At 51.5% G+C, this 20,971-nt stretch overlaps 10 protein-coding genes across 10 annotated transcripts; 4 read left to right on the top strand and 6 right to left on the bottom strand.

Moving 5' to 3' along the window:
* Nucleotides 1-262: 262 nt before the first annotated feature.
* MRS44_011521 (uncharacterized protein) lies at nucleotides 263-4,061 on the top strand (the record flags this gene model as incomplete). The annotated part of the gene is made up of 2 exons (XM_046275704.2): nucleotides 263-384; nucleotides 446-4,061. The coding sequence occupies 2 exons, from the start codon at nucleotides 263-265 to the stop codon at nucleotides 4,059-4,061; spliced, it is 3,738 nt and encodes a 1,245-aa protein (XP_046134764.2).
* Nucleotides 4,062-4,463: 402 nt separating this feature from the next.
* On the bottom strand, nucleotides 4,464-6,032 carry MRS44_011520 (uncharacterized protein; the record flags this gene model as incomplete). Its single annotated transcript, XM_046270735.2, has 2 exons — nucleotides 4,464-5,192; nucleotides 5,244-6,032. 2 exons carry the CDS (start codon nucleotides 6,030-6,032, stop codon nucleotides 4,464-4,466), a joined length of 1,518 nt encoding a protein of 505 aa, XP_046134765.2.
* Nucleotides 6,033-6,847: 815 nt separating this feature from the next.
* On the top strand, nucleotides 6,848-8,635 carry MRS44_011519 (uncharacterized protein; the record flags this gene model as incomplete). Its single annotated transcript, XM_046275705.2, has 1 exon — nucleotides 6,848-8,635. One exon carries the CDS (start codon nucleotides 6,848-6,850, stop codon nucleotides 8,633-8,635), a length of 1,788 nt encoding a protein of 595 aa, XP_046134766.1.
* Nucleotides 8,636-9,085: 450 nt separating this feature from the next.
* Nucleotides 9,086-9,676, top strand: MRS44_011518 (uncharacterized protein; the record flags this gene model as incomplete). Its single annotated transcript, XM_046273673.1, has 1 exon — nucleotides 9,086-9,676. The coding sequence occupies one exon, from the start codon at nucleotides 9,086-9,088 to the stop codon at nucleotides 9,674-9,676; it is 591 nt and encodes a 196-aa protein (XP_046134767.1).
* A 726-nt stretch (nucleotides 9,677-10,402) lies between these two features.
* MRS44_011517 (uncharacterized protein) lies at nucleotides 10,403-10,888 on the bottom strand (the record flags this gene model as incomplete). The annotated part of the gene is made up of 2 exons (XM_065619761.1): nucleotides 10,403-10,505; nucleotides 10,635-10,888. 2 exons carry the CDS (start codon nucleotides 10,886-10,888, stop codon nucleotides 10,403-10,405), a joined length of 357 nt encoding a protein of 118 aa, XP_065475833.1.
* A 326-nt stretch (nucleotides 10,889-11,214) lies between these two features.
* On the bottom strand, nucleotides 11,215-12,226 carry MRS44_011516 (uncharacterized protein; the record flags this gene model as incomplete). The annotated part of the gene is made up of 2 exons (XM_065619760.1): nucleotides 11,215-11,390; nucleotides 11,917-12,226. The coding sequence occupies 2 exons, from the start codon at nucleotides 12,224-12,226 to the stop codon at nucleotides 11,215-11,217; spliced, it is 486 nt and encodes a 161-aa protein (XP_065475832.1).
* Nucleotides 12,227-12,554: 328 nt separating this feature from the next.
* MRS44_011515 (uncharacterized protein) lies at nucleotides 12,555-13,814 on the bottom strand (the record flags this gene model as incomplete). The annotated part of the gene is made up of 1 exon (XM_046279404.2): nucleotides 12,555-13,814. One exon carries the CDS (start codon nucleotides 13,812-13,814, stop codon nucleotides 12,555-12,557), a length of 1,260 nt encoding a protein of 419 aa, XP_046134770.2.
* A 265-nt stretch (nucleotides 13,815-14,079) lies between these two features.
* MRS44_011514 (uncharacterized protein) lies at nucleotides 14,080-15,650 on the bottom strand (the record flags this gene model as incomplete). Its single annotated transcript, XM_046272633.1, has 3 exons — nucleotides 14,080-14,641; nucleotides 14,690-15,313; nucleotides 15,367-15,650. 3 exons carry the CDS (start codon nucleotides 15,648-15,650, stop codon nucleotides 14,080-14,082), a joined length of 1,470 nt encoding a protein of 489 aa, XP_046134771.1.
* Nucleotides 15,651-16,027: 377 nt separating this feature from the next.
* Nucleotides 16,028-16,430, top strand: MRS44_011513 (uncharacterized protein; the record flags this gene model as incomplete). The annotated part of the gene is made up of 2 exons (XM_046283965.2): nucleotides 16,028-16,106; nucleotides 16,162-16,430. The coding sequence occupies 2 exons, from the start codon at nucleotides 16,028-16,030 to the stop codon at nucleotides 16,428-16,430; spliced, it is 348 nt and encodes a 115-aa protein (XP_046134772.1).
* A 115-nt stretch (nucleotides 16,431-16,545) lies between these two features.
* Nucleotides 16,546-20,725, bottom strand: MRS44_011512 (uncharacterized protein; the record flags this gene model as incomplete). The annotated part of the gene is made up of 8 exons (XM_046283338.2): nucleotides 16,546-17,568; nucleotides 17,626-18,504; nucleotides 18,568-18,593; nucleotides 19,025-19,459; nucleotides 19,507-20,294; nucleotides 20,347-20,460; nucleotides 20,511-20,581; nucleotides 20,633-20,725. The coding sequence occupies 8 exons, from the start codon at nucleotides 20,723-20,725 to the stop codon at nucleotides 16,546-16,548; spliced, it is 3,429 nt and encodes a 1,142-aa protein (XP_046134774.2).
* Between the last annotated feature and the right edge of the window lie 246 nt (nucleotides 20,726-20,971).

Below are 20,971 nucleotides of genomic sequence, written 5' to 3'. Positions count from 1 at the left end.
TTCATTCCCTTGAAACACAGAAGGATTCGAGCCCCGTTAGACTAAAATCTGACCCCGTTCGTCGGCTAACCCGGCGCCTATTTCCATGGACTTGTTGATGGGTATAGAAGCTTGGCTGTCCGTTAGTTGTTCAGCGCGCTTCTTTTCTTAGATGACGTGACGACCAACGGGCTACACTCTCTTTCACCATTGACTGTCTTTCAGTCTAGCCAGTCGCTTCACTTGTCATTCATTTTAGCCGTTGGCGTTGAAGTAAGGCAAAATGTCGTCTAACGGCTGGTCATTGTCGGCCGGTCGCGCGTTGCTCTTGTTGGCATCGCTGCCTCTTTACACGGCTCAGGATGTTCCCGATCCTGCCTTGCCCGTAGCCGACCCTGCTGCTGTGTAAGTAACTCCGTAAAATACACACTTGTGTTCCGAGTCTAAGTCACTAACACGAACCCAGCACCACCACCAGCATCGCGTTCCCTGAAGTCTTTCCCGACGTCGAGGTTCCTGCTGGGCCATCCACTACAGAGACTCTAGCAGCAGAACCTTCTACCACGGATATTGCTATCGTGGTGGAACAAACCACCTCATCAAGTGAAGTTCCTGTGGCTGAGACTACCACCTCGAGCTTCATCCCTGAGGGTCCTGAGACTGTCGAGACACTCAGCACTACTGGTAGCCAGACGACAACAGAAGTACCTGTCCAAGACACTACCACTTCCACAGAGGTGCCCATCCAGGATACAACTACTTCAACTGAGGTTCCAGTTCAGGACACAACCACAAGCACTGAGTTGCCCGTTGCTCCTACGACAACCTCGAGCTGGATTCCTGACGCTTCTGAGACTGTTGAGCCGATCAACACCCCTGGTGCCTCGACTACCTCGACTGAGCTACCCGTCCAGGATACTACCACTAGCACCGAGCTTCCTGTTGATACCACAACCAGCACTGAGCTACCCGCTGGCACCACAACTTCGACCGAACTGCCTGTCGATACCACGACTTCAACCGAAGTCGCTGCCGGTACTACCACCAGCACTGAAGTCCCTGTCGACACAACAACCTCCACTGAGGTGCCCATCGATGCGACAACCTCAACTGAGCTCCTTGTAGACACCACTACAACTACCAACTTCCCAGTTGACACTACTACAACGGAGCAACTACCTGAGACCACCACTACCACCAACCCTGCCGTGAACCCCGCCACCACGACTGAGCAGGTCAACGATGCTACCACCACCACTGAGCAGCTAGCTGAGGAGACTTCCACCACTGCTAGACAGCCTGCCGACACTACCACCGAGCAACCTCCTCAGCCTACCACCGAGGATACCAACGAGCCCACCATCACTCAGCCTCCAGTGCTCACAACAGCTACAGGTGCTGCTGCCACCTCAGCTGTCTCTTCCGTCTCTACCGAGATCCTGGGTCTCCTCCCCATCATCGACTCGTGGAAGGACGACCCTGAGAACCTCAAGGACGAGACCAAGGACAAGGTCGACGATGTCCACGATGACATTATCGCTGTGATTGTGAGCCTCGGCGGAGACCCCAACCAGGACTGTGCCGGAAAGAGGAAGCGAGGTCTGCTTGGACCTATTGGTGATATCATCAACAGCCTGGTTTGTATCGCCAAGGACCTCACTGACATCTCGGGCAACATCGTGATTGGCAATGTGCCTGCTGTCACTGGAGCTACTGGCGGTGTTCAGTCTCAAACTGAGGACCTCACTGAAGAGGACAAGGACGATGACAAGACCGACGAGAAGAGTGAGCAAGAATCTACCGAGAAGGAAGAGTCCACCACGGAAGAGCCAACCTCGACCACTACCTCACCTTGCACAGACGACACTGCAGAGCACGTCACCATAATCTGCAAGCCAACCACTATCACCGAAGGCGGCAACGTCCAGACTACAGAGACTTGCTTCGAGTCCATCACTGTTGAAGTCACTGGCTGTTCCGTGACTGAGGCTACAACTGTCATCTCGACGACTGGCACGGCTGCTGCCATCACCCCCTGTGCCTCTGGCTCTTGCGGCGGTGGCGATGCCTGCCCGATGAACGATGCTCCTCTTAGCGGCGCCGATATGGCCCTTGTCTCGACCAAGGTTGACTGCGCTGTGGTATCCACCATTACCACCTCCGAGATCCCGACTGGTGCTGGAGCTTTCGGTAGCAACCCCGTCACTTCGCCCACACCCCGTGCCGAGAGCGGATCCGCTAAGAGGGACTTGGACCGCCGTGTGTTTATGCACAACACCACTCCTAACCCCTTCTACGTTGCGTCTCTGAACCCTATCTGGGTCAGCCAAATCGGAGATGCCTCTGGTCATTGGTTCGACTATCCCGCCATTGGCCAGGGTTTCGCAGGTGTCAACGGCATCTACGGCTGTACTGCCGTCATCATCGTTTCTGACAAGGGTGTCTATCTGTCACACATCTGGGAGAACCCCGTCTTCATTGACATAGATTGGAACTGGACAGATGATGAGTCTTTCAACAGGAACGCTTTTGAGGCTCTCCGTGATGGAACTGACAACGCTCGAAGTGTCACCTCTCTCGTCGGTGATGACGCCAACCCTGGTGTGCTTCACGCCAGCAACAACCCCATGGTCTTTGTTCTCACCCCCTTCACCGATGTTCTGAATGATCCCACAGGCATTACCACCTTGTTCCGCTACCAGGAACGTGCCCAGCGGCTCGCTGACAGTCTCGTCGGTGTTATCCCCGGCTCTAGTGGTCATCTGCTGGGTTACACCCGTACCAACGGCATTGACTCCACTGAGCCCATCGGCACCTGGGGTCGAGCGATCCTTGAGGTCGACATGTTCCAGGACATGATCATCACCCCCGAGGATTCTCCAGCCGGTAGCTGGGCCTTTTCCATGGGTCGATGGAGACTCTGGGTTGAGGACGGACTCGTGACTTGGCGTGACTTTATCGTTGGCGGCAGTGGTATTCAGCTGAGCGGATTTGCTACAACTAGCGATGCTCCTGCCCCCGACGCGACTCAGGCTCCTGAGCAACCTCAAAACCCTGAGCCAACTCAGGCTGCCGAAGCGGTAGCGCAGCGGCTTCGAAAGAGAGAGGATTCGCCTGTTGAGGAGTGCTTGGTTGTGACCCGTGCCAGCACTACCAGCGAGGCTACATCCAGCGCCACCGAGACTACCCAGGCTGAGTCTACCGAATCTACCGAGACAACTCAGTCTACGGAGTCCACCCAGTCCACCGAAACCACTCAGAGCTCAACTGAGACTGCTGAGACTACTCAAAGCTCGACCGAAACCTCTGAGGCCACGGAATCAACACAGTCCACTGAGACTACTGAGACCACGGCCGTCTCTACTTCTGAGACGTCCGAGGTCACGACCGAGTCTACTCGACCCCCCACAACTCTCAGGACCTCGGTCATCACCACTACTTCCGCTCCCGACACCACTTCTGACGAGCCAACCACCACCAAACCCCCTTTCACTGGCCCCGTCATCTGCGTCAACCATGGTGGTCCTCGTGTCGCTACTCCTTACTGCCAGTGCTCCACCACCACCGAGGGCCAGGTCTTCTACGCCACTGCTCCTCTGATCTCATACCACTGCACTGACTACACCACCTTCCCCTCCGCCGTCACTCCTACGCCAACCAAGGAAGAAACCCCATCGCCAACCGCAACTAACCCCAACGCCGACGTCCCCGAGGTTGAATGCGCCACTCCCGATGACTGTGGCGACTGGGAAGGAAACTGCCACTTTGCCAACGACAACAACCACGTCGTCTGCCTCGCCACCGACTGGCACGACGTAAACGGCGTCCCAACATCCGGAAAAGCAATCTGCGAATGCCTCATCCGCGAGAAGCCCGCCGACCCACCAAAGGGTACCAACCCCAACGCCGACGTGCCAGAGGTTGAGTGCGCTACGCCCGACGATTGTGGTGACTGGAAGGGAGACTGCGCGTTTGGACCTTCGAGCAACCATGTTGTTTGTCTTGCGACGGATTGGCACAACGTGAATGGTGTGCCTACTTCTGGCAAGGCTATTTGCGAGTGCATGGTTACTGAGGCGTAGATGGGAGATGAAGTAATGTGTCTGCGTGGCAGATGTTCAGTTCATGTTGATAATTTTTGAGTAATATAATGGCAAAAAGTCCACTTAAGCATGTGTAATCACGTTATACTATGATCTCTGAGACAAGATCGCGAACTCTAACAATCCTGTGTAGTATGACCATTGTCTAGGGACAAGATGTTACGATCATCAGAAGACTCCATGCTCCGCTCTAAACTATTTATCCATCTCAAAGACTATGCCCTAATAAAAACATAAACTCAAGCATGAAATCTATACACTCCCAGTCTCCCATCCACCCTGAACTTCCAGCCCGGCAATCGACCTCTGCTTGTACTGGAGCCTCATCTTCAGACTCCCACATTCTTAAATCCCAACCATTCCGCGCATTTCGGTCATCTCTCAGTTCGATCCACTTGCTTTGGAATCAGTTTTGCACCCGCCAATGCTTCCAATACCACTATCGGGTTGGCTCTGCTTCTCATGAGACTTGGGAAGTCCCAGTCCTTCCTTCTCCAAGCCTGCCATAACCTTCTTCAGGTCGTCCGCCTTCATGGCAGCAAAATGTTCCATGCAACGCCAACGATCATGCTCAGTGTGGGCCAGTTCCAGGCCAGCCTCCATACCGACCAACTTTGCCTTGTCTTCCTTGATGCGCTGTTTGACTTCCTCCCACTCGGCCTCGACTTTGCGCCGAGCTTCTTGAAGATGCGTCGCGGCGGTTTCAAGTTCTTTCTTCATCTCACCCAGTCTTCTCCCGTGGTCCTTGGCAATCATGATACGTGTTTCAGAATCCAAGGTTTCCAGCAGGTCCTTGTTGACTTCGTAGTGTTCGATGGTTCGACGCAGCTTCTCGAGATTGTTGAAAACATCATTGTGGACCTTCTCGCAGGTTGCAACTTCGTTCTGGGATTCGCTCGCAATGATTGTTCCTGCTTCGAGTGACGCCTTTCGAGTTTTGAGGTCGTGTTGAAACGAATCGACCTTTTTCTTCAGCGTCGCGTATTCAAGTGTGGACTCAGTAAGTCTTCTCTTGACCACCGCGTCAAGCGTCGCCAAGTCTTCCTCTTTGGTCATGGTTGCAGCAGAGTCTTCAACGGTCGGGGCGGAAAGGTTGGAGTCCGTGTTTGACTGCGTTCATTAGCATCGGGACTTCAGGGTGAGTATGGAAGCAATACTGACCTTGTCGATGTTCAGGTGACGTCTTTTGGCTGGTCTGTCCAGTGTCACGATGGCTGGGCCTAGGTATGCCTCTTCAGAGCGAGCGCGCTTCTTGGGCGGGTCAGATGGAGATAGCTCTGCCTGACCAAGAGCAATGACTTCCTCGGGCGGGCTAGAATTCGTTTGTCTGACAAGTCTTTGGTGGACGGACACGCTGCTTTGGCTGTTGGGAGTCGGGACAGGTGACGCAGTGGCTTTGGGACTCGTGCTGGTCTGATCACCATCTTGCTTGCCGCTTCCATCTTCCATCTCGCCAGCGCGGTTGTGTTGTTCTCCCTCATCGATAGACTCATCAACATCGCTTTCGTCTTCTTCCTCTCTTTTCTCGTCTTCGTCGTCTTCTTTAAACCTACCCAGGCAAGGCCTGACTAAGTCATCTTCCGCGGTTGGTTTGTCTTTCCTTTTCGTGACTCCAAAAAACGACAATGCATCGTTGATATCGTTCGGCTTAAGCGGTGCATTCCTCCCTCGTAGATTGACTTGGCGTTGGACATAGATCTTGATGTCCTCCAAGGTATGCCCACTCCGCCACCAACGTGCCCCTCTCGCGTAATGTCGGTACACCCGAGCCAAGTTTTGTACCATATTAGCTGTCCACCTCTCAGGCGGAAAATCGCCGGCCCACTGCCATGGCCACTGTCTGGTCCAGCTGTAGATGAAGCGAGAGTGGGAAGCTGCACGGGCTCGGCGGCCAGTGTCATTGATGCTTGGTTGAATGCCAAGGGCCTCACAAATCTCGTCGTCAGTCATCTTATCGGGCGTGTTCGCATCAAAGGAGGTGTTTTCTTGGGAGTCGGTGATGTTGACAGCAGCCGTTCGTGGGTGATTGTAAGTCCCCCCAGCATGCGAGTATGGGAGAAGTTTTCGTGCAGCGACAGCTAAAGGGAGATGGAATTCTTCTTCAAAGAAATGTTTACCAAAACATTCTTAGTCGGCGATGAAAAATTTCAACGAGAAGAGCCCAACCTGTGCATGTTGTTTACTTGTGTTTGCCTGTGTTCGAGCACTGGCAGGTCACGTGCCCGTGCTGTCTGGAAGTGACTCCATGAAGCCCAACCGAGCACGACGCTCTCTCCATCCAATTGCGTGCTCAGAGTCAGTACGGAACAGTTATAAAGACGGTGACAATAAAAATTGCATTTGGGGATCGCGTCAATAAGAGCAATTCGATCGTGTGAACGGTGGATTTCGCATGAACCACCGCGCGATCAACTCAGGTAGGAAATTTTAAACATCGCCCAGAAGTTATTTCCATTATTCTCATTAGAATGAGTTAGATATCTTCCATTCGCAATGTGAAGCAATAGGGAGGAGCTGAATTTTAACACTGGTAGCAGTGAGATTCAGATGGCTGTAGTTCACTGAGGTGCCCAGTGGCACTGAGTTTATCAATCAGTTATCAATTTTGCCGTCAATCAGTGCTCCCGGCTAAGCCAGGGTTAAAAAGGGAATGAGCTCTCTTATTGGTCAACTACCTTACCCCTGTCCAAGTGGGTAATGCACGTTCACCCGGTTTAGGGCTGAAGAGCAGTTGAGCGCCATCTCACGCTGACACAACCTGAAACATGGACACCAAGATCAGCTATCACTCTCTCGATGACCCAGATCGCTCTTTCAGACTGATCAAACTCCATCCGTCAAAGGATAATGAAATTTCTACCTCAGACAATCTTGTTTGCGACATCGAGGAGCATGTTCGCGGCGACTGTCCACCCTATACCGCCCTGTCATACGTTTGGGCCACACCAGAGAGCAAGAAAGAATACATAATAGCCAATGGGAACAAGGTCCAAATCAGCCAAACCGTCGAAAATGCGCTCCGTCGACTACGATTTCGGCAGAAACCCCGATGGTTATGGGTTGATCAGCTTTGTATCAACCAGATTGACGAGACCGAGAAAAGCCACCAGGTTCACCAGATGCACAGCATATACAGCGATGCAGACCAAGTCATTGCTTGGCTCGGAACTGGTGACGAGAAAACTGATCTTATCTGCCGTCTGATGCGAGATACGGGTCGAGCTATCCGCCAAAGAGACGTTGAGGCTCTCAAAAAGCTTTACGGCAAAGATGGGTCTGTGGACCTGGCTGCTGCCAAGGAGGCGTTTCACGGCTTCTCTGAACGAAGATATTGGACACGACTCTGGGTCCTGCAAGAGTTTGCCGTTGGTCGACGTGTCGCTGTAGCGTGCGGTAATTGGATTGTCAAAGCCGATCTCATCACCGCCACCTTGTGGGCTGTCGACATTATTCAGCGTCACTCCCGCAAGAAACCCATCGAGGGACTTGACATTATCCGGAAGAACTACGAGTTTGTGTTTGAAAGCCCACTCATCAGTTACGTTTATAATCTCTTTACGAGGAGAGCGTTATTCCGACCACCATCGAGTGATACGCAGTCGTCGTATGCGGACCCCTTGCTCAAAGTCATCGCGACTTCTCTCTCATTAGAGGTGGACTATAACTCGGTTTACTCATCAGATCCGAGGGATAGAGTCTTCGCATTGCTGAACTTGGCTGCCGACAAGGATCATTTTGACACATTTCCCGACTACTCTATGTCGGTTGAAGAAGTGTATAAAGAGGCTGCGCGCAAGATGCTGCTACAGGGCGACATCGATGTACTGCTGTACTGCCAAACCCCGAGAAAGATAAAGTCTCTTCCGAGCTGGGTGCCAGATTGGGCAATGGAAGTACGACATCCCTGCGCCCAACCGCCGTGGTCGACCTCATTTGAAGCATCTGGTGGCCAGGTTTCGACACCGACATTTCCTTCTGAAGAGCTTGTGACGTTGGAGGGGATCTTTCTCGACACGATCAAAGAGACGGGAGCGCCTTGGGATCCGAATTGGCTGGAAAAGGTTGATAAAGCCGCGGTGGCTTCATATGTGGAAAGCATCAGGGGCTTCTGTGACCGCTCACCAAGAATCCACGTGGGCCGCGAAGGCGCTGAGACATCGAGAATCGCCATCCTCGATGGGACTTTATGGTTTACCTCGGTGCCGTATCCGGAATGGGGAACCGAATGCGCAGCAGCTGTCGATGAGCTCCTACAATCACCCGCAAACGGCGATGAGTCTAAAACGATCGACACATGGTATGCGAGAACGCTGCTTCGTCTACACACGCGACGCGCCTTTTTGACATCCACTGGCTATGTTGGCGTTGGTCCCCTTGATACCAGGGTTGGGGATGAAGTCTGTGTGTTTATTGGAGGAAATGCTATGTATCTTGTGCGGGCTGAGGAAAATGACTTGCATTCACTAGTTGGGGAGGCCTATGTGCATGGAGTTATGTATGGAGAACTATTGAAAGGTGGTTTTGAGCGGCGAAAGCTATACACCTTGAGATAAGGTAGTTTACCTGTGATCACTTGCCTCGTACTTCCTCTCCATACGTCATCATAACAAAACAGACGTTTGCGGAGAAATGTCAAGTAGCACGACTCAAATAATTCCGATATTCATGAAGGAATTATTTTATGTCTTACATTAATTGCAATCGACATTAGTTAGCGAACTGCCGTGCGACGCTATCCCCACTTGATGACCTATTCCGGTCAACCTTGCCCCATGCGGACAACCGAGCCCATTCCGGTCAAGTCTCGCCGCGCTTGTGAGTTTCAGACGCGCGAATCACACTCCACACCGGCCCTTCTAATTTCCTCCATGATTCTCCACAACTCCTTTTAGAGCTCCTGATGAAGCTCTGCCATCCAATCCATTCATTTCTCTCTCTTTTTTCTTGTTAACCAACGGTTTCAATACCGGATGGCACACGGCCCCATCCCATCCACATCCATCATGCCTCAGTTTGAACGTCCGACCTCGACCTCGTCGCTCTTTGAGCTGGTCGAAGGTCTCGACGAGGCTCAGATTCAGTCGTTATTGGTCGAATTTAACAACACGGTCCCTAGCAACATTCCTGTTTCCCATGGCGTCGAGCTCTTTGAACATCCCGACTCAAAGAAGCTCATCTCGGCCGCTCGCGCGTCTTCCATTCGTCGTTCCTTCAAGCTCTCTCGAATGCTCTCGAGGTCAAAGAGCAAGCGAGTTTCTTCAGCACCAGCTCCATCACCATCCCGTCCGAGAACTGCCATGCCTACCGGTCCGAAGCACTACAGGAGGATAAGTCGACCTGTGTTGCCCACACTTGCCAGCGGCCCTGACCTGAACGCTCTCTTGTCTGCCTACCTCGCGCCTACTGCTCCTCCATCTAAGCCGAAAACCTCTTCTCCTTCGTCCATGTCGTCTTTGCGATCGATTTCCACCAGTTCCACGATGAGCTTTGAAGCCGAGGATGCCGATATGGATATACTAGCACCGCTCGTGTTTGGCCGACCCCAGCACCAACGAGGTCAAATAGGGGATATTTTTGAGGTGTTGGAGTTTTAATCATGGAAATCAATGGGACGTAATGGGCGTATTGACCTAATGTTCCGACCATGGCATGTACGCGGTCTGCCTCCACACTGCCGGCAGTGTTTGAGGAGTCGCTCTGAGATTGACAAAGACGATTTACCGACTTGACTTAAGCATATTCGGGTGTTCTAGGCGGACCTCTTGTTACTTTGCATTCTACCCTATCGCCAGAGATACTGGCCATACTGAATCATGAAAACGTATTCTTTTGTTACATTGGAGTCTTGGCGAGAAACGCAGTCAGGGGCTGTCTTAAGCGAACGGCGCAGTGCATGGCCTGACATTGTTTTCCGACAGCTTGGCGTGATCTATACGAGCTGTTTGAAGAAGACCAAGCATCCTACAAATGATGAGAGAAATGGTGTTTATATTGGCCGTCATGTAAAAGACCGTGGGTTTTTGGGTTGCTGAGCCTCGAGATTACGTCACTTCCATTTTATCAAGAAAGTACCTATCATTTTGTAACATGCAGGACCAGTTCAGCGGAAATATAGGGTAGTTGTAACACGTCCATGAACCTCTCCACTACCATGTCACAAAGTCATAAAGCGAGCAACGTAGAAACCGCTTCTGTTTTCTTGAACTAATCTCTTTTGAGTGACAACTAGATAAAGCGTTGGGCTACGACCGGAGGAAGTCAGCCCAAAAAGAGGGCTGAGGTGTAGCTAGTTCCTCCATCATTTCTTCTTCTCCTTCTCCCTAGTCTTCTTCTCTTCCCTTACTCTTCTTCTTCTTCTCCTCCTCACTCTTCTTCTCCTTCGCCTTTCTTCTTCTGGCATGGTCGTGCCCCTTCTTCCTTAGCCTGCATGGCGTGCACGACGAATGTCCCGGATCGGCTTGTCTCTTGCGGCAATAGCAGCAAATCCCTGCTTCCTTTGCTCTCTTGTATGCTTCGTTGTCGCGGAGGCGGTGATCTCGGGCTTGCTAGGACTCCCGGGTTTCACTACCTTCGCAGTTCCAGCAAAGTGGCCCAATGCGACCATCCAAGTGCTCGCCACATTTGCCGCAATAAAAGACGCTCGATGGGCCAGCTTGTTGCTCATCGCCTGCTGCGTCGTCATCAGCGTCAATCAGATCAGGGTCAGACTGAGTCAAGTCAGGGTCAGTCTCGGTGAGACCAGGGTCCGTTTCAGTCAGATCAGGATCAATTTCCTTTTCCTTTCCCTTGGCAGATTTGGAAGGCATGGTGATAAGGTGAGCGACTCGATAAGCGTTTTGGTTGTGTTATTATTAGTCCAGAGTTAGACGTTGAGTAGATGAGTGGAAAAGGCATCGATTATGCTATTGGAGACCCATATATAGCACATACACGCACGTTCTTATGCGCCTGATCACTGGCGTTTCTACGTGACGAGTCACTGCTGTCGATTGAAGTGATTGACCAAGTCCACACAAGTGCGTGCCCTACGTATAGGGGACATCTATGTAGTGAATAGCATATAGAGTGGGAGGTGCTCTGCATCACACTCGTAACTGATCCTGCATATGCTGAATCATAAAGGCGCATTCATTTAGTACATGGTAGCCCCGTTGAGAATCGGCCACTGGATATCATGCTTGGCATCAGACGCAGAATCCACCAGCAAACGGCCTGATAGTGTCTTTCGGAGTGCTTGGCGTGACTTGACAAAATCACCGGACCGCTTCGGAGGGAAAAGGGGAGTTAGACAATCTGCAAGGACCTCTACTGTAAAGCGGAGTGATCAAGTGTTTTCCTTTCCTATCGAAGAGTCCATAAGATCTTCTCTTTTCTAGGTGGTGGTTAGACAAATCGTCCATTAGATATGGCTAGAGGGGTATGACAATGCAACCAGCCAAACTAAACCCATGCCCCTAATCCTGTTCATCCCTTTTCTTGGCCTTGAATTTAGCATGGTTTCTGTAGTTCCTTTCTCTGCATTCGGTACAAGACGCCATTCCGTCATCCGGCTTTCTCTTGCGACAATAACAGCACAGTCCTTCTTCCTTTGCTTGGCGGTATTTGTCTTTGTCGTTGGAGTGAGCTTTGGAGTCCTTGGTTCTACACGCGCGGCAGCGTGCCTTTCCGTCCTCAGTTGGTTCCTTGCAGTTGATACATCTTCCTTCTGCTTTTAACTGCCTTCTGTCCTCCTTTAGCCAACAAGACTGGCAAACTGACTTCCGGCCTATATTCGCTCTGTTATCCCATCAAGGGCCGGGCTTCAACTATAACAAAGAACACAAGAGTGACTTACTGCGAGTGGGCTTGGACTTGCCACAGTTGCTGCATATTGATGATGTGCTTGGTTGGCCAGCTTGTTGCTCATCTGAGTCTTCTCCCACTGCGTCGTCAGCGGGTTTGCTTAGATCGTCGGGAATTTCGGAGAGATCAGAGTCAGATTCGGACAAATCAGGATCAGCTACTCCCTTTCCCTTGTCAGAGCTGGAAGTCTGGGCAGGCCCCTGGCTCAGCAAGACCAGCGCATCGATTGCGACTCTGTCTTCTTCGGATATGCCATGGTACGGATCGGTTGATGAAGGGTCTGGATTGTTCGAGGTGCTCATGTCGCTGGATTCGGCGGCTCGACATAGGTTTTTGGTTGCGTTTGTTGTTGGTCTAGAGTTAGGTGTTCAGTACCTAGGTTGGCGGTGATTGTATAGGCCGCGATATCAACGACTTGTATATATCACCGTGAGCGAATTCTGTTGCGCTGTGTGTTGGACGAACTTTTGGTCACTGGTGCTAGGTGCCTGGTCACTGATGTGCATACCCTCTGGAAGGCATTCAGAGAGTGAATTGAAAGTGCTCACCATCACCCCTGTCACTTATCTCATGACGGCAGTTGAAGGTTGAACAATTGACTGCAGTGTATTTTTATTCGCCAACCTACGTTCATTCTGAATCAAAGAGTTTCAAGTCACTCAGTGATATATCATCGTCAGAATCCTCACTCGTCGATGGCTTGACTGGACGGACTCGGTGGGCCTCCTCCTTTGGATAGCATGTCAGGCATGAAGGGTCTGGGGTGATTTCATATGGCCCTCGCCGTCTCGGAGCTTCATTCGAGGTACCTTGATATGCCAACACCCGCATTCGAGTTGAATTTTGGATGTCCAGTCTCCCATATCCCGTCTGAAACAAAACATCGAAAAAGTCGAAGACAGTGCAGTGATTGCTGCTGGGTTCTAGGCCTTTTGCTTCAATGGCCCACAGTCCCATGTCTTCTCTCCGAACCTCGACCAAGATATAGCCGTCGGCGTGGAAGATTTGCCGGTTCGCATCTGGAGTCGATGATGACCGCGGAACCTCTGCTTCTCGTTCTTCAGAGTGCATGTCTGAAGTTGAGCCTACACCCTCTGGTGATTGTTGTTGAAGCCGGTGATCGATAAACCAAAGCGTCCTTCCAGCAGACTCGTGCAGAATCATCAACATGTCGACTATATAGACATAGAATACATGCCCAAGTCTCTCCCCGACACAGTAGTGAACTGGTCGATTTGCGAGCATGTCCATCATCCTGGGATCGAAGTCGATGGCAATGTTGAGCCCGAGGAAGCTGGGGCTCGTCCTGGTGCCATCTTCTCCACAATAGTCGAGAAGAGGAACAGGGTCTCCAGCATAGTGATGGAACCAGTCTACAGAGTCCAAATGCCGTGGGTCCAGATATATGAGATCTTCGGTATTGATTGTGATGTGTCTGTGTTCCCCTTCGCGGGTCTTGTAGGTGGCCGAGTGAAAGACATCTTCCTGGCCAGCATACGCTCCCTTTTCTGCGAATCCTGTCGTGGGTTCCTGTTGCGAAATATCGGACCACCACTCATTTTTCTTGAATCGCCGTACCATTGCAGCTCGAGATGCGGCACAGGCCGTCCACAGGCCACTATCCATCGCATACACAGACTCATTGGGGTTACCCTGCGGATCTTGCCATGGAAGAGCAAGTGAGAAGCCAGAGCGCGGCCCTTCCTGACGTCCAAATCTGATAAAGTCACCTGAAATGGGGTATCGGGGGTTTGCCTGGTTCAAGTAGTGATCCGTGATGATGAATCTTTGGACATGTTGACGACCCGGAGCAGGGCGGACTGCAGCGTCCCAGATGAGCTCTTGGATCTCATTAGGGAAGCTCGAAAAGAGAGGGAAATTTGTCGTCATGTCGTGCTAGTGAGTGAAGATACTGAATTAGCGTATACGGGAACCTCGTTGCTAGAGGTAGAGGGATAAAGTGAGGTGAGATTGCGATTCCGCGTTGCTGCCTGTGGGAACATCACGTGATGACGTACTCATGAGAACAGAGACTCTTAAAGAAATAGGTAGACACAGCTGGTCCTCGTAAGACCCCTTCGACAAGCCAATCGATAAACTATAGAGTAGGGTACGCTTAGAATGGAATTATGAGGGGGCAGTTCACAATCCGGATCTAGATCTTGGACTTGACTTGCTCTTCCAGCAGCAACCGCTCAACATCCCTGCTTGCAACCACGCCTCTCTCAATAGCACCATCAACAAATCCCCTCCATCCATCAGCCCAGTCAGCACTAGCAAAATGAACTCTACCATCCGACTTCTGCAGCTCCTTGAGCCACTTGGACATGGCGTTCGGGCCCCAGCAGCTCCAAGTTCCTTTCGCAAGGCTATCGTTCATCCAGTCGTGTGTCAGGTACGCCTTGATATCGGCACCAGGCTTCAGATACTGCTTGAAAGTAGACATGATGTGACCAGAGGCGCGTGGGTCCGTGAGATGTCCGTTATAGCCGAATCCGATGCAGTAGGTGCCGTCTTTCTGGGCTGTTCCGTTGTGGTCGGAGAAGGAAAAGCACCATGGCGAGTTTCCATAGCCGCTTGCCATTGAGAACCATCCTGGTTCGGTTTGTCCAAGCTTGAAGTGGATTTTGGCGCCTTGGTTGATGTGACCAGCTCTGATGGCCTCTTGACGGAGTGGCGACAGGGAGGGGGTGAAAGAAATATCCGACAGACAATTCCTTCGCGATAGTTAGCTCAGAATTAGTGTTTGGCGTGGGGGCACTCACAAAGGGATTGTTGAAATGACCTGGTTTGACCGAATCTGTCTGCCATTCTTTGCGGTTAGAGTGACAGACGAGTTGTTCTGCTCAACCTTTTCAAGAACGGTGTTGAATAACAAGTGCCCACTATACTCGTCAAGGATAGCCCGGGCAAAAGAGCTCATGCCTCCTTTACCAAGCTTGTATACACCAGCAAGCTCGAAAACCCCAGCCATAGTGTGGCCTCCAAGCGCATACCAGCGCAACGCCTCGGTGAAGCCGCATTCAGAGCCAGGAGCTGAGCCAAAGGAGCTAACCATGGCATCAAACAGGTCCTTCTCGATCTGGGGCAGATCAAGCTGACCAAGGCGGTCCTTGACAGAGAGATGGTCGTATTTGAGCCATGGAACCGGTTGGCGGAATGGTTCGTGAGGATAGGGCATGAGGTCGCGACTGGATAGGCCATCTATGGAGAAGAAGTCATCTGCGACTCGTTGAACTGCCGAATTGACATCTCCACCCTCGATATTGTTGGGAGCCGAGAAAGCAGCCGTGTATAACGTCGTTTTGGCATCGAGTGTTCCGGCGGAGGTCTTTAGGTTGGAGTGTAGCCCGTAGCGGTGCGATTCGGCGTATACGTGAGGCTGGTTCCTGCAACAAGATTATTAGACACTTACAAGAGAAGTAGACGGGAAAGTGTTTACCAGTGGACCCAAGTTCCTCCCATCTCAAATTCTTCCCCCAAGGCTTTCGCAGTCCATGTCCTTCCACCAATACGGTCCCGGCCTTCGAGAAGTAGCACTGTGAGGTTTGGGTTGCGAGAGAGGTTCCGAGCCGCAATGAGGCCAGCAAAGCCAGTTCCAATGACAACGACATCGTATTTGTCGCGGATTAAAGAGTCTGGCGTGCCACTAACAACGGCGTCAGTGGCGAGGCCGGTTGTGTCGCCGATAGGCGTCCAAAGATAACCTTCACGACTGGAGGGCATGGTGTAGTTTGCAATGAAAGAAAGACTCAAAGTTGATAGGAAATAAGAGGCTGAGGTGATCTGATAGAATGCAGTTAGTTGTTTCCCTGTCTTAAGTCATGAGAGTTGGTCGCTGTTCTCTGCAAGCCCCCCTGCAATGTGTGTGGACTGCACCTTTCCCATTTCGGACAAAAAGTGCGAGGTCGAACACAGGCAGGATTGACGAACCATCGCTTGTCGAGCCCGTACTCTTGACCTCTTTCTGTGCTAGCTTCTGATTGAGAATAAGGGTGCTGTTCTAACCTTGTTATACGAATAGACTCAAATAGATAATGTTGTATCCCTTGCTGTGTTGACCAAGCTGCAAGTCATCCTACCAACACTCACCCTTCGTCACCATGCCGTTTGTTTACAAGCCACAAGCTGCGGCCATCAAGCCGCCTCAAATGGATGACTCTGGAAATGCTTTTGGAGGAGGTAAGCCGACTGTCCCTTTCACTTCCTTGAGTTTCACTGATCTGACATGCCCAAGATGTTGTTTCCACCAGCGACTCCGGCTCAAAAACCCCCATATCCGCAGGCTTTTTTCGTATTGAAAAGGGCAAGCCATGCGTATTCACGTACGAGTTTGATGAGGCGAAGCACTTTATCGAAGGCCAATGTGTAGTCCAGGATGAGACGGGCGCGACGGTAACGGCTAGGCCTGGTGACGTGATGCTCTTCACCAAGGGGTCCACCATCTCGTTTTCGACCGAGACGTACGCCCTGGCATTTTTCTGCGATCAGAGGGCAAAGTTGTGAACTCTCGGTGAAAACGGGAAGGGGGTGGATCTGAGAACTTGGTTCATTGATGGTGATGGAGGGAATACAATGCGCTGGAATGGCCCAAGATACATCACTGCAAAGCCCCATCACCTCACCCAAATATGGTCTCCAACTTCTTCTCAGACATAACATCCAGCCAATGCGCCTTGCTAGCAAGCATTCCCTCATTATCACTGGAGTTACCAATCTCCATATCCATGCGTGACCAGACTTCCTCTAGGATGAGTACAGCGTGGTTCACCGGGCGCAAGCCGATAGCAACACACATATAGAGGATTCGTTGTCGGACAAATCCTCGCCAGCGCGTCACAGTTTGTTGAAATGGTGTCCTCTCGGCGATAGTGCTTTGGCATTGGCCGGGGGCCACACATAGAGCACTGCCAGCAATCATCAAGGCCAGTAACTGAATTGAGATTGTGCCCGAGTCGATGGGTATCGACTCCAAAATCCCAAGTATCCCAAACGCGAGGCCGAGTATCAGATGCGTCTTGTCGTCGCATTCACCCGTGGGCACCTCAGCGGCTTGCTCCACAACCGTCTGAGATTTGATCAACTCAGGAAACCCCCGGTATAGCTCAAGCAGAGTGGCTAAGCGGTAACAGCGAGCGATGGCTAGAAAGTGGTCGGGTGGTGTACATGGATCGCCCACATCCTCAATCAGACCAACAAACGGGATTCGTAACTTGATGATGTCTCGCTCTAGAGCTGAAGCATCGTCAAGAAGCTCCGCGTAAAGGGCTCTTTGATGCGCCTCGCCCGATCTGAATACTCGGAGATTCCGCAAGACTCTCTTGTTTCTGAGTAGAATACCCGTCTTGGCCAGAAACACAAAGACCGGGGTTCCTACACCGGTCCAAGGACATGGATAGATGAGTGACGGCAGGTTTGGCTGGCAGAAGACGTCCAAGTATGACAAAGCGGCCGTGTCCTGGTCGAGGACGAACGAACTCATGGCTTCCCAGTATATCATTGATGAGACGAGGAAGCACTGCTTCTGATTCATTGATGCACGTTTAGCGGGGTCTTCTAGAGAGTTGGAGGCCATCCATGCTTTGAAGAGTTGACGGCATCCGAATAAGTGAGATACACCAGTCGCGGAAGAGTTATGCCAGGCCTAGGGAGGACAATCAGCTTGTAAATAGAGCAAAGTTGGCTGGAGATGGAGACAAACCGATGTCATTCCGAGGAGAATAACACCCAGCAAGACGTCGTCTTGAACATGGTCCGTCTTCTGTGATGCCAGTGATCCTGATGTCTTATCGTCCCCTTTCAAAACCCGAGGCATGGCTGTGTCCAGTTGCGAGAGTTCAATGGAGAGATGGGATATCGCTTCTGTCTGAAACTCCAACGCAATGCTGCTTTTGGGTTCGTCTCCTTGGTAGAGGTGCGCCGCAGACATGCTCAAGACACAATAGAAGAGGAGTGGCGAGTTAATGATCATCTTTGATACCTCTGATCGGAACGGGTTGTGCAGCGAGTCGAAGGCAGAGTTCATCTGGCAAACACTGGAGAAGTAATGGTCGAGTAATAGTGAAGACTGCTCCATCGGTTTGTAGAAAGTTAGAGATGTGTTGTCGTCCGTCGAGCCAGAGGTGGAAACCTGCTCAGGTTCGGTCTCATTCGAATCGTCCACAAAACCATGCCAAGAACCCGAAACTGATAAGGAAGGAGACGATACGGATTGTTCGGCAGAAAGGTGTGTGTCAATAATACTGGGAGCTTCATGGTGCATCTCTGATAATCTTGAAGAGGCAGGAGACGCTGTAGGCTTGGGGGACAAGGGAGACTCGACTATGGGCATGGTTGTCAAGTCGGAATGCTCGGTTTGGCGAGACTGAGGGCTTTGATGGCTTGGGTTTGGCTCAATGACGTTTGAGAGTTTCCTGGCTTCCGTCTCAAACCAAGACGAGGCATCGCCATCAAGGTCCAGGGCCGCAGATGAGGAGGTGCCTTTCTCGTACTTGGTCGACCATTTGACGGGTCGTGCGTATCCAGGACATTCGACTCCAATTTTGATACATCGCCGGCAACTTGGCTGTTGCTCATCACACTTTAACCTCTAAGAATGTCTTTGTGAGTAAGGACAGGGGGTTCAGCTGAGCGACTAACTCACTCGCTTCTTGCAGACGGAACATCCACCTGGGGAGAGTGTTAGTGGCAACAGACCGATACACCAGGGACGGGAGGACAATTACTTCTAGATTTGCGCTTTCTAGCACAACTTTGGCGTATCTTGTCGTCCATGGCATCTGAGGGAAAGAGGCAATCTTCACAGAAGGGCTGCCGAGCCTGGGTGTTAAGACGCGTTCAGTATCACCGGCTTTATCTGTGGAGAGGCCGGAACCCCTGTTACCCCGCGTTTCTGGGTTAAGATAACTTGATACGGCCTAGCGTTGTTCATAATCTTGACGATATAATTGGCGGTGTTAAGGCGCTACGGAGCATCGGAGATCAACATGACAAGGATACGAAGCAACCCCCAGCCTCAACTGATAACTCGCCGGTATCTGCTTATCTTTCCGGTTCGGAACTGTTCGCCACTGCCACACCCTCGGTCTCATTCAACGGACCCGAGTACTTCTTGCTCGCTCTGAGCGGCCAGTATACGAGCCCAAACAGAAGCGTCGCCCCTAACACGAGAGACGCGTAGTTCATGTTTTGCGCTGTGACGGGCTGGTAAGGAGGAAACAGCGAGAAAACGCTGGTAAAGATGAGATAAGCCACCGCGACAATGTTGATAAACATGCCGGCCCTTCCGAGACGGAATGGTCCCCATTTGAGTTGTTCTGGCGATGTTATGCGACGCCAGATGAGCAGCACAATAGGCATGATGTATGAGATTTCGAGGCCAACGACTGCGAGAGAGAGGATCGCGTTGAACGCTGTTGTGGAGCCGATATTGATAAGTCCAAGCAGCATCAACAGAACCGTGGTCACGACGATTGCGATGGTCGGGATGCCGCGTTTCTTTTCCACCTTGGAAAGCGTTTCGGAAAATGGCAGGCCTGATGTCTGTGAGTTCTTATCCTTGGAGCTGCAGTTGCGAACATACCTTGATCTCTGGCAAATGCCCACATGACACGTCCAGCTGAGGCCAGCAAAGGGATGGTAGCCAAACTCGCCATGAGAACAATGGCACTTGACATAGCCGAAGCCGCCCCTGTGCTCCCTGTGATGTTGTAGAAAATCTCAATAATAGGGAATCCTGTTGTCGTGGCCAGGGCAGACTGGATATCGCCCATACAAAACAGGACAGCGATCAAGAATGCGAAACCAAGAACGCTGTTGAGAGCCACGCTGCCAATCATAGCATAAGGCACGCCCCTCTCAGGGTTATGCATCTCCTCGCTGAGGTGCGTTGCTCCGTCGTACCCGATCAGGACGTAGCATGAACTGAGCATGCCGATACACCACGCAGCACCATCACTGGACCACCCCGAATTATTCTCAAACGACGTGAAGACCCAGGTGGCCGAGTTCTTTGTCGGCGAAACGACGCACATGACAATGAGAATGACGAGGAATAGGGCTACATGGAGAGTCAAAGACATCTTCTCGATCAGAGGCAGGATATTGCTGCAGAAGATGCAGATGCTTGCGGCGCCAATGAGGATTGCCCAGTACATAAGTGTTCCGTGCCATCGTTCGTACGTGTAGGTTTCGGGGTAGTTAAGGACAAGGAGACCTTGGATCATTGTGCCGGCGAGGAAAGGGGCGCTTCCAGTGACGGTGATCCAGCCAAAGGTCATGATGTAACCGGAGAACCAACTGGTCATGGTCGACCCAGACTTGGACGATAGATGCGAGACGAAATGATACTGGCCTCCGGCCGAGGGAATACTAAACATGAGAACACGTTAGCTATTGTTGGTTACGGGTCTTGTTAACTCACCTGGAAGCCAACTCGGCTAGAGACATGGCAGAACAGAGTGACCCAATGGCAGCAACGATTGCACCGTATATCAGTGACACTGGGCCTCCGCTGACGAGTCCAGCTGCCAAAGTACTAAAGTTGTGTTAGTATCTGAGCAAATCTGGTCTCGTCGAGGTTCCCACCTGCACAGCGCTTCCCATGTAGCCATGAGAGAAACACATAGGGCTAGCATAGACGTCGTCGAAAAGTTGCGCTGTTGATAGAGTTAGCCAGACCTTAGTGATAGGTAAGTAGGAGAACTGACTTTGAGTTCGGGGACGTAGCCGACATCTGCCAACCGTCCATTCTCAGTGTCGGCCACAGAGGGTCTTTTTTCGATGTCTGACTTTGTTGCCATGATGAAACGTATGTTGATCAATGCTGATGATGATGGTTGAGACCCAGGCTCGATACCATCCCATGAAAGAGAGAAGGAAGCCCTCTTTCTTGAAGTCCATCGCGCGACGAGGTATCACATCACAAGATCCATGAATTAGGAGTGGCACTAGAGCGTCGAGATGATGGCTTCTTTGCGCTAGACCAGGAAAGGACGAAAGGTGCGAGATGTTCCCCATCCCATATCTCAGCCAGATGCCAAGATGTC

This window comes from Fusarium solani (genome assembly GCF_023522795.1).
Source record: "Fusarium solani strain SB1 chromosome Unknown bctg00000007, whole genome shotgun sequence".
Lineage (NCBI taxonomy): Eukaryota > Fungi > Ascomycota > Sordariomycetes > Hypocreales > Nectriaceae > Fusarium > Fusarium solani.
The sequence above is the reverse complement of the archived record's forward strand: the minus strand, read 5'-3'. Positions and strand labels throughout refer to the sequence as shown.